General features: G+C 41.0%; 1 protein-coding gene across 1 annotated transcript in view; it reads left to right on the top strand.

The window, feature by feature from the left end:
* The window catches only part of MORC1 (MORC family CW-type zinc finger 1), a 159,898-nt gene that overhangs the window by 123,206 nt on the left and 24,341 nt on the right, over positions 1-12,351 (top strand). Inside the window, exon 21 of the mRNA XM_087439421.1 lies at positions 10,782-10,851. Within this exon, the coding sequence (XP_087295547.1) occupies positions 10,782-10,851 (70 nt within the window). The remainder of the gene's footprint in view (positions 1-10,781; positions 10,852-12,351) is intronic.

Here is a 12,351-nt window from a genome sequence, read left to right as displayed (position 1 = left end):
ATTAGATGTGACATTTATGTTCAAACTGTTGTTGTCTTTTTATGTAATATTTCTCAAGTTCTTATGTTACTTGTGTGTTTGTGTGTGGTATGATTTATTTATGTCCCTGTGATCCTAGAAGGAAGTCTGTTTTCAAACTCATGGTGTCTAATTAATTTGGATAAATATGCATTATCTAGGATGCACATTAATTTCTCTGTTTGGCTGTAGTTGCCGTAATTCCAGTAGGAAACAATTGCTTCTGAATGCTTGTCTGTCTGTACTTTCTTAAACTCAGAAATTAAAAAATGATTCCTCTTAACCCCTAGGCTCCTTCCCAGTTATGTTCTAACTCTAGTGCTTGTGTGTGTGGGTGTGTGTGGGTGTGGCATGCACATGCATGCACATGCTTTAATTCTAACCCTGTACCTGTCAAATGTAAAGAAAGAAGGCACTCAGGGATAACAGTGCTGCAAGAGGCTACCACTTAAGGAACAACAACTAGCTACCACACAGGACACCCTCCTGTTGCCCCCACCCCCAACCAGGCGGTTTCATTATTTTTGTGAATTTGCTGGCGCACAGGGCCTTATTTCAGGTGTAATAGTTTCAGACATATATGTTTAGCACACTAAAGAAACTCTATCTCACCGGGATGATTTCACATTATCCAAACCTGTGAGACTGTTGTGTACTAGCATAATGGCAGTTTAGTCGCTTAAAGGATAAATACATCCTCTGGCCGATTGGAAGATACATGTTGACTTAGGCTGTGCCTTCTCTCCCTTTATGCCAGTCTGCGTGGGTTGGCCCGTTACATCTGACAGTTGCTGGTGAGCTGTGCATCTGGATGTTTAAAAGCCCTCCAGTTGAGACAGCCTGCTGTGTCCACCTCCCCACAAGGGACGATGTTACCAATTCGACTGTAACACCCAAAGGGCAGAGCCTGGCACGCTCGCCCTGTGCCTACCTGTGCTCCTGTGAGTGTGATTTTTCTCGTTGTAGGGAGAACGACTCCATTCTGATCAGCACATTCTTTCTTTTGCGGTGTGAGTAATGTCTGTCAGTCTGCCTTTTGAAAGGGTTTTTTCCATATTAGCGCACTTCATTGCCCTCTGTTCGAAGTTTCAGGTACACGTCACTCTGGCTCTCATATTGACGGTTGTGCAATTTCAAGTGACGTGATAAGCATATTGATTACTTTTCAGATTTATATTGCATCTGACCATTGCTGATTGTTTCAGCAGTATTTATCATTTATTTTCCAAAATCGCCTCCTCTGCCGTGCCTCAGTGTTTAAACAATTTGGTCTGTTTTCCTGACTTCTTCCTCCTCCCCTGCCCCCTAATTCTTGATTGAATGCTCTCCATATTCCTCTTTCTCCAAGGCCTACAGTCTATTGAAGCCTTTTGTTAAAACAACATTCTTTTGTTTTTTCGTTTCCCAGTGGGATCATCCTTATTTTCTAGTCATTTTTAATGTTTGTCTCTTTGTCCTGCAATGTGTGTCACGTTTAACATGCTCCCAAATCATTCATGTGGTGTTGGCCTTCATTTTCTTTATCTTCGGTTGCTTCTGATCATATCCTTTGTTCGTGTCACTTCCATGGCATTTTTTCCTTTTTGATATTAATTTATGCTTGGCCTTTTAGCCAGCACAGCCCATTCATTTTCAAAGTCCATGCAATGAGAGTGTTCTTGGTAAGACCTTGTGTGTCGTTTGGAGCTGTGGAAGTCTCCAACTGGGATTCAGTTAAAACTCCAGGCATTTTCTAGCGATTAAAAAACTGTCATGAAAATAATGAGGAGCTTTTTTTAAGGACATCTTAATCTCTTCAGAATGCCCCAGGTGGCCTCCCAGGTGGACCTTCGGAGACGTTATACGTGGGGCTTTCAGCCTGCACTGCAGCAAACTTCTTTCATTATTTTTCACAATCTTGTTAGCACAGCTCCTGTTCCCTCCACCACTTCAGGGTAACCAGTGTGATCCAGATTTATTATCTCTGACGCTGTAAAACTGTATTTTTCTGAAATTCAGCTGTGTGTGGTGCACACACTTGTATGTTTTAGTGGACTTAGCCTTTCCTATTTCTCTGTGGCCATGATGAAATTCAGGTACTGTACTTCATGTGTGTCATCTCTTCTAATCCTGTGAATAACCTGAGTGGTAAGTACTCTTTTCATCCCCATTTTACAGATGAGGAAAGTAAACTTGCTCACTGCCAGGAAGTGGTCACCTTGAACCCTAGCTGTTTGGCTTCAGCTCCTCCTTTCTTAACCACCGCTCATTATGACTTCTCTCTTTATCGTCTGTCTCTATATCCTCTCCCCTCCATCAGTTCAGCCCGTTCCACACTGGTCAGTTGTAGTACACAAATACACTTAGGGGTGAGGATTTCAAGGTACAAATAAAGACTGCATTGATTAACACTCAGCATTTTGGCTTAAACAAGTTTGCAGAGTTCCGTGGATCGCATTCTCCAGCCAAGAGTCTTGAATACACTTTAAAAAATCAAACTGTCATCCACTCCTTGCCGAGATTAAGCTAACTTCCCTTTACTCCGTTTCTCCCCTTATCCACCCTAAATCTGACCCATCCAATAAAGTTCTTTTCTGCTCAAGACCTGGCTCTTCTCCTCCCGGTCACCTACTCACTATAGTCATCAGGATCATCGTCTCAGGTTCTCCACTAATTCCTAGAAAGGAGAGTCTTCTCCTCACCCAAGACTATCACTCTAGTAATGGGACTGTGGTCATAACTTTACCACCAACCCCTCCCATGAGCTGGTGTTGCCTGACCTTTGGCCTCCAGAAAATCCTATTATTTCATATCTTATATGCTCAAAACACATGCCCTGCCCTCTCTTTTAACAATTACTGGATATTCTGAACTGTTTCTGTCTCAAGCATTTCCAAACCCATTTGTAAAGTTCAAATTTGTCCCAGTTAACTCCAGATGGGAAGGAAGTAGATATTCTTTTATAGCATCCCTTATAGATGTACCTGTCAGAGGAATCAGTGTCTGAGGAAAGGTTCTACAGTTCTGCTTTACTGGAGCAGTGCCCTGTGGTCCTGTTGTAATTAAGGATTTGTCTAAGTTCAGTTAAAAACTCCAGCACACTGCTGCATGATAAATTGGCGGTTCAGCTTTACTCCAGGCAAACGTTTGGTATAGGAGCTCCATACCACCCCAGCGCCCCTCAAAGTGAGGCACTCTGATCAGCTGTCACTATACCATGCTTAATAGAATCGATAAAATAATGAGAAAAATGAAGCAATGGGACTAGATTAGCATGCATCCTATCACAGAGGGATCAGATGTGATATAAGAAGCGACTATCCCGACTAGATGTCCTGAGGGAGCTGTTCTGAAAGTGACCGGGAAAATTGGGTTGCCAGACCATAACAAATGGTCAGGAAAGCAAATGATCAATTTGAAGAAAGCTTCAAAATTCAGGAACACCAGGGGAATAAAATTAACAATGCCAACAATAAGTGAGAGAAGTTGGGTAGGAATAATGTGCTGAGACTCAGGTCAGAGTAATAAAAGTACTAACTTTTTATTATACATGTCCATGCTCTCCTTCATCTTGGTGGAACACATACTCCAAGTTGACTTTATGCAGATTTTCTGATTCTAATATGAAGCAACATTTACCTTTTTCCTAAAGGAGAAAGGCCAAGTATTTGTTTTCTTTCCACAACTTATATTAATCTTCTTTCAGGTACTGCTCTGAATATATCAGTGGCAAACCCAGATTGCTAAGACAGTGCAGGGATATCTGTGATGTGGTTACTTTAAGGTTACAATAGATTAATAGTCAGGAATTGTACTACCTTCTGGTTAGACTAACTTTAGCCCTTTTGACCTCTGTGGTCATTTAGGTCTTCTTTGGCTTGCACCTGGCCTCGAGAGTGGACTGACAGATGGATTTATTTCATTTTCCCAATCTGCAGGCATTTTAAAAAACTTGATGACCAGATCACTATTGACAGATGTATTTTAAGAGTTTGGCAATGGAGCCTTGAGTATCTACTATGAAAGATGTAACCTCCGGTGTCTAGCCCTCAGGGTGGCACTCTCTGGGGCTCAGGAAAGATATATAAATAAAGGAATAGTGATGGAACCATCTCCCTGTCTTGGTGTACTGAGTTAAGTCCTTTACCAATTATACCTGGTTAGCTCTTTGGAGCATCTTTCAAAAGAGGCTGATTCCAGCCCAGGAAAGACATCAACCCACTCTGAATCCCTAGAGTCATTGACAGGACTTCCATGGTCTACTATAAAAGCTGAAGAACGTCTGGAAGAGCTGATGAGTTTCCAGCATCTAGGTTTATGCTCTATGGTGGGAAAAAACAAACAAACAAATCCCAAACCAAAAACAACTACAAGTGCTCTGTTTTGGTATCTGTACTATATGACAATGAAAGTGAAACAATGGCTCAGTAACCCAAAGGCAGATAAAAAAGAAGAAAAGCAAATAACCTGCATAGCCAGTCCCTAAACCAGCTGCATTCGCCCTAAATACACATAGTTTTTCTAACTCCTACTTGTTTTATAGGCAGCTGCATTGGTATTGCAATAACATTATTTCAGATGGTTGAAACTGCCTTAATTTCAAAAACAGGTCATTTCTTAGTCGGTTTTCCTGGTTGATGGTGTTACTGTTGCCTCCATGTGCACCTGTATATTGCTGTGATTGTTGCTAACAGTATCAGACATTTCACAGGCAGAGCCAGCCCCTTTCTGAGATGCAAACCAGAGCTGCCCCAAGGGCTTTGGAGGAAAAGTTGTCTATACTCACCCTCCACAGCATCATTCATCAACTCACCAACAGACTTACAGACAGACACAAAAGCAATATGTGATACAGTCCCTGACCTAAGGGAAATTTCGTGGGTGACTTATAATGAATTTAAATACTCAAGTGCCAATGTGTGAACCAAGAGCGACCATGCACCAATTCAGACAAATTTATTGAACAATACTGTGGTAGAGATTTTGAGGGACACCAAAAAAATAAAATATATTGTCCCTGCCCTCAAGGAGCAGGAAAGTTGGAAGACAATTTTACAAAACCATGAGTTAGTGTTATTTTATGGAAAGGAGACAGGCTCTGCACTCTGGCAGACCGACTTAGCTTCAAATTCAGACCTACCTGCTTGTCGGTTGCATCACCTTACAGTCTTCTGTCTTCTTGTCTATAAAATGGGAGTAATATCATCAACTTTCCAGGTTGTTATGAGGATTAATGGGATGATTTGTGACAGAATGAAAATAATTCTTTGTGTTATGAAAAACATTTTTTAAAACTACCTTCTATAATTCTCAAGAGGGACAATTCAGCTTTTATTGGTTGGGCCCAGAGATGGGAATAAAGAATGAAAATGGAGAGTGTGAAATTGTTTTGTGGAAGAAACGGGAGAGCTCTAGGGTGACCCTGTGTGTGGGGTTGGCAGGGCGGGGAGGGGAAAGAGGAGGGTATCCCAGAAGCAGGAAATCCTGGTGCTGCAGAAGTGGAGAGGCTGGAGGGGAGAGGGGAGAGAGCGAGATGAGGCAGCTACATTGGAGGAAGTGGAAATCAAGGTGTTTAATGGCGATTCTAAATAGATTTTTGCCTTATATAACCATTTCCTCCATTTATCAACACAGTCTTCAGTAAAATCTGTATATTGATTAATGCTTTGTAGAGTTGGATTTGTTTTTGGGCGATGGACCCAACTTTTGAATTCTGCTTTGAAGCGTCATGGCAAGAATGAAGGACCCCAGCCTTATCTGGTCACATAGATAAGGTGCTTGGCTGTTCATGATAATAAAAACTGTTTGTAATTTACTGTTAATAGTTTTTCAGAGGAAGGAAGAAATCAGTATGTGCTGGAGTAGATTAAAAAACATTTGGAAAGAGTAGGACTTATATTTGTCTTAAAAAGTGGGAAAGACTTAAAAGAGGGAAAGGGAGAGGGCATTTCAGGTGCAGAGAACTGCAGGGACAAAGATGTGGGGACAGAAGTGTCTATAGTGCCTCTAAGGAATTCTGAAGAGAACTTTTTGGTTATAACAGAGGATTTTGTTAAGAAATACTGAAATTATGTCCAGATAACTTAGAATCACATTGAGAAGAGCTTTGAAAGCCAGATAAAGGTAGTAAGTAGCCAAGACCTGTGGGAAGGTTTTGAGAAGCAACATTTAATTGTGGAGATTTTGTTTAAAAAAATTCCTTGGGTTATGATAACGGCGTTGTGGCAATGTAGGACGCTGCTGCCTGAAATTGTAGTATAAGAAGATAAGGAAAATTGAAACATTTTGAAGGAAAAATTGCACAATTTGGTAAGGAGTATGGAAGACTCAACAACGAGAGCAGTTTTGTGTTGGCAATCTGGAACAAAAATGTCATTATAAATAAAAAGAGGAGAGTTGACCAGGGCAATCTGACTAGGTGGGCAAAGATGGGACTGATTTAAAGTTTCAGCAAAATATTCAAGTGTAAGTTTCCTCAAGTCAGTTGGAGATAACTGGAGCAAAGATGGAAGGTTGGGGTTGGTGATGCTGATGGAGCCATTGTTTGCATGAAGGTCATAGTTGGACCGTCTGAAATTTTAATAGGTCTTGAGGATTGAATGTAGACAGAGAAATAACAATTACCCGGGGAGATTTGGGACACTGAAGGTTATAGAAATCAGGGGAAGAAAGAATTCCAAGAGCCTTCTTCATGCTTCCCCATTTCAAATGGTACCTCCATTCACAGTTACTCAGACCAAAACCTGGGGGTCGTCCTGAATTTCTCTCCTTCCTTCACACCCTGCACTGAACCCGTCAACCAGTCTTGCTGAATCAACCTTTAAACATATGCCCTGTTCTGCTGCCTCCACAGCTGCCACCCTGGCTAATTCAGCAACATCTCTCACCAGGGCTACAGTAATAGCCCTGTAAATGGTTTCACCGCTTCTGTTGCCCTCCACAGTCTAAAAATCTGAGTATTCCATCTAAAATATAAGTCAGATGATGCCATTCTCCTACTCAGAATCCTCCTATGGCTTCTGTTCACACTTAGAACAAAAGTCAGTGTCCTTACTGTGCCTCCAAGGCCCTAGTTGTTCTGGTCTGACCTCCTCTAAGTCCTCACCCGCTACCACTCATCCCCTCTCTCACTCCACTGTAGCCACCCTGACCTTCCGTGGCCTCCAACACCCTAAGCTTATTTTTGCTTCACAGCCTTTTCCTTCGCTGCGCGTAATGCCTGGACTTCACCACCACCCCAACCCCAGCAACACACATGTATTTTCATGACTTTGTTTTCTTCCATGAGTATATTGAGTGTCAGTTACTGTCCTAGACATTGGGGATGCACAGGAAATAAAATAGACAATCCTCCCAGTCGTCATGGTGCTTCCGTTCTAGTGGGGGAATCAGACAATAGACAAGACAGATAAGTAAAATATGTTGTGTGGTGGATGATGGTAAGCGCTAAGGAGAAAAATAAAGCAGGGGAAGGGCACAGGAAGTGTCAGTGTTGGGTGTGGTGAGCGTGAGATGTCATTTTATGAAGAGTGGCCAAGGAAGGCCTACTGAGGGGATCTTTGAGGAAAGACTAGAAAAAAGTTAGAGGAACAAACAAATCAATGGCAAACTAGTCAGAGACCTTGAGAGAGGAGAGTCCCTGGTGTGTTCGTGGAAGAGTGTCTAGAGAGGAGAAATGAGGGTGTAGAGGGAGAGCAGTGAGGCCTGAGAGGCACCTGGGCTCAGTTATGCAAGAACTCACAACATTCTCTTTCTCCTACCTCTGTTATTTTTCTTCACAGAACTTATGTTACCTGATATTATATTACATATCTTTTTATTTATTTAATGTTCTCTCTCCCTCACTAGAAAATAAGCTCCATAAAGGCCAGACTTTGTATTCTTCACCATAACAGCATCTGACCCATACTGAGAACTCAATTTTATTGAATAAGTTAATGAACAGAAGGGAGGAGCCTAGAACTAACATTAACTATGGGAGAGTGAGACAGGAGGGGCCTTTGAACTTGGCAGGAAGGCATTTACTGGTCTAATGGCCTTTCTGGGCCCTTGATAATAATAAATGCTTGGGGCAGAAGTGGAGGGGCAAAGAAATAGAAGGAAAGGACCAGATAAAGTGATGTCAACCTGTTCTTAAACTTCCTTAATAGCAATTGAATTAGACGAGTGTTACACAGCTGGCCGTGGTCTGTTCTTTTCCTCTCTCTAACATATTTATGGTTTATTTATCCTCTTAAATAGATACTTCACAAAATTGAGCATGTGGTATTATGCTGATCCATCACATCCCTTGGAGAACTGACAAATCCCACTCTGCTCATTGTTAACATAGTCTTAATTAAGGTATCTAAAACCCCATGTTAAGATTTAGCTATAATCTCATTTACTGTGTGGAAGGTGTTATCTGTTTCATGACCGAGGTAAAATCTTAGGAAAGAGATATCCCCAAACTGAATATGAAACACAGTTAAGCCTGAGTGACTGAAGAACATTTCTATAATGAAGAGATGTATGGGAAAGAGCTCTGTGAATAGTATCAAAATACCCAAGTCGTGTCACTGGAAAGACAACTGCCTGTCTTCCTGTCTCAGCTTGAAAAAATTCAGACCTTCAAAGCTACAAGTACATTGTAATAGAAGGGAGCATCCTATGAACTGAGGTATTTACACGATATTATTTAAAAGGAAGTACTGTAGGCTGTGAAATGTTTATCCAAAATCTTTTAAACATTTCTGTGCCAAAGAATAAAGAAAATCCAGGAAAGAAAAAGAAAAGAAGGAAATGAGATGGTAAAGAAGCAAGAGAGATGGTAAAGCTTTGTATGAATAACATTGTTGGTGTGAGGGGACGTATCTGATCCTCATGGAAACAGTCCCCAGGCAGAGCTCAAAGCAGAGAACTAAACAGTAACATGCAAAATTAATTAATTTCATGAGGCTCATTAACACCACCAACAAAAGTTCCCTGCTAGGAGCGCTGTCGTTTTTATTAATATCGGATACTTCCATTTTGTCTGATTTTCATCATAAGGAGGAGATGCCAAAGAAAATGAATTCATCCTGAGCAGGATCATCCTGGATTATAACAAAGTGGTTATAACTAAAGGCAATAAATAGTTCCTTTCGTAAGCTTATCTTGAGGTTACCGTTAACTGTCGTGGATAAATAGTCTATGCTGCTTATAAATTGGTCAAAAAAGTATTTAGCCCAAAGTTAGAGACACTGAATAACAAAGTATGTAGATTTTCCTTATGTATCAGCACGTCAGAAGAAAACTTTAAATTTTATGTCATATCGGAAATAGATAAGACATACATTTTAAGCTCATTTTGCAAAATGAACTTCTAAAAACTCTGTGCATTTTATTTACTTCCTGGAGCATGAATTTATTTCGAGTATAAGGAAAAATATTTTGAAATGGACCAGAGTAGCTTAGAATCAGTTTTATTTCTTTCTCCCTCCCTACAAGGCTTTCTTTCTCTAGATTTGGGTAAAACAGCAATGAGGGACAGCCTCATAGCTCTTTCGTTGCTAGGCTAAGCGTGTACCCGTTTAACCTGCATCCTGAGAGCACAGTTTCCAGAGTGCCATATGAAATATGCCTGTGTTTCCTGGAGCGGGGAAACGAGGGGTTAGTAGCTTCTCCCTTCCACGTTGGTTTAGCAGTTAGAGGGGACATGAGAGGCGAAGGACACATACACCCTGGGTGGGCTCCAAGAAACTGACAGCCCCACGCGTCCCACCAGGAAATGGAAGCTGGGAACACAGTTGTATCTGAGTGCATGTTCAGGGATCTTCAGATCAAGGGGCAGACAGGAGCTTTGCCTTACCCCTGCCTCTCCCATTTTCTTCTTTTACTGCACGTTCCCCCACCTTCTCACAGATTTACAAAATCCATAAAGAGAGCATTGTGGGTCTGTTTTCCTGAAGGGCATAAACTATCTCCCCTGCGCCCCACTCTGATCTAAAGAAGTTCGTTACCAAAATGTAAGTTTGTTTTGTGTGAGCCTTGCAAAATGGGTCTTACGGGATTCCGCAAGTGGTGGTAGACCTTGCTTCTGAATGGCACACTCCCCCCCACAACTCTCCCGTCCTCTCTTGTCCCTTACCCCCGACATCATACATGCACATCCTCTCACTCTCAGGTGCCAACAACCCTCCTGGCTCCTGCATGCAGCACGTTAAGGCTCTGCAACACCTTCTAGGCAGATTTCCTGGGATTCTGTCCAAAGACAAGGTGTCCCATCCCTCAACATTCCAAGTGCGCTCCCCATCCTCATCCTCATACGCTTTCCCATTATGCTTCGAGTCCTCAGGCCCCAGGCCCCAACCTCCCCAAAGTTTCCATTGCACTAATGTTGGGCTCATGCTCTGTGTCTGCTCTGTGGCAACCAGGGATGTGGTGAGCCTCCTCAGAACATCAGGGGCTCCATGGTTGTACCTGGGGAATCAGATACTTGGCTCGTTTGTTGGAGTCATTGTTACATCCATGCAAGATATGGACTCTTAAAAAATCTGCCCAAGTATTGGTGGAAATGTAAAAAATCCCTTTAAAGAAATGATAGAAGTAAATATGGCGATAATGCAATCCTCCTTGAGATGCACGCCAGTATAATTTTCTACAACACGTGTGGTTGTCTCCCTTCATAACACGCGTAAACTGTACTTCTGGCAACACTGTGGTCTCTCTCCTCTGATATGGGCACTGACATTCAAGGTCATTTTTGTACCCTATACTATGTCCTATGTTTTTGTACAGCTTTAAATAAAGAGTTTGTTTTTCAGGTTTTAGATAAAAGTGACACTGATGTTTCATTGAAACAAGAAAAAGAGGAAATTTCTCTTATGAAAAAAGGTAAAAAAAATTTCAGTTTACGTATTTTAGCTGTAATGTTTGAGTTGTTTTCCATATGACTTATGTGACATATCTTATGTGGGGTGTAGATCAGAAGTTTGGCAGCAGTTTGGATTTTAAAAAATTAAATTGTTGTTCCAGAGGTGGGAGGAGGGGCGGGTAGAGAGTGAGATGCCAACCTCACGTGTTTTGAAGGGACAGAGAGACACTTCCTGCCCAAGAATAGTGCCCCCAACACTGCCACACTGCCTGCAGTTCCCAACCATAGACTCATGTCACCATCTGCGTTGAATTCTATTTAGAAATTTGCTGAGGATTGACAGCAGGCCTGTAATTTTCAGAATCTGTTTTGAAAATTATAATGATGTTCTCCTATTTTCAATCACTTAGTCGTTTTCCTGCTTTTCATGATTCTTCTGAGATCACTAAGAGTAGTTCAGCAAACACATTTATTAGTTCCTTCTTTTCCATGGGATGTAATTTTTCTCAGGTGAGACGCTTGAACTTTTTTAAAACATAAAGTTGCCCTCTTATAATATTCAATCCAAAGACAATTTCCATGGATAGAGAAGCTGGAAACAAACTGGATTCAGAAAATTTTATTTTCTTAGTGTCCATTCATTATTATTACTATAATTCTTTTATGATGTATTATATTATACTGTTCTCTCTTTTATTTTAATATTGTACCTTTGGGCCTAAGCAACAAGTCCATTGTTTTCATTGTCATCTTTTTATTCTGAAATAAGTTTTAAGGCCTTAGTCTCCTTAGCAAATCTCAGCTCATTTTGGCTTCATCATTGCCAATCCTTTTTGTGTTGATCTGTGCCATCATTTTGTGTTTGCTTTGGTTGTAAGCTCTCCCTGCCTTCATACTTTGTTGCTTAGGTAACCTAATCAGTCATTCATTCACATCTTTATATTTGAACCCATTAGTGCAGTCCCTAAGAAATCACACAGTTTCTTTTTTATCTTAATTAGGATAATTTGCAGTTCCACAATCAGGATTTCTTTTGTAAGGGTCTCAATTATAAAGCCAATCTTTTACAGAAATTTCAAACTATTAACATGCCTTCAAGTATGTGCCTGTTGGATTTCCAAATTGTAATGGAAAAATTGTTAATACAATTTTGATCCTAAAATTAATATTTAATTTCAAATTCTCATCCTGGGTTTGGAAGGAACAAATTGTGAAATATTTTCAAATGACTGTAATTATGGATTACTTGGCTGTTGGGTTAAAAAATTTCACTTCGTATGCAAGTCGGTGAGTAAAACCATTGGTACCTGCCGTGTGCTTGGAAAACCTGTCTCTTCTGTTCTCTTTTATATTTCCTTAAAGGAGTCAGGCAGATCCTCAGCCATTTGCCCTTCACCTAAAACTTTCCTTGTTGCTGTTCTGTTCCAGCTGACCCTCAATGGCCCTAAACTTGTTGGCAAAAGTTTACTTGGTGGAACAAAATATTTGGACAGTTATCACAAGAATTCTAGAGATAGATG

The sequence above is a fragment of the Ceratotherium simum genome, chromosome 15 (genome assembly GCF_057802395.1).
Source record: "Ceratotherium simum simum isolate JZ-2026a chromosome 15, ASM5780239v1, whole genome shotgun sequence".
NCBI lineage: Eukaryota > Metazoa > Chordata > Mammalia > Perissodactyla > Rhinocerotidae > Ceratotherium > Ceratotherium simum.
This window is presented reverse-complemented; position numbering and strand designations above follow the sequence as displayed.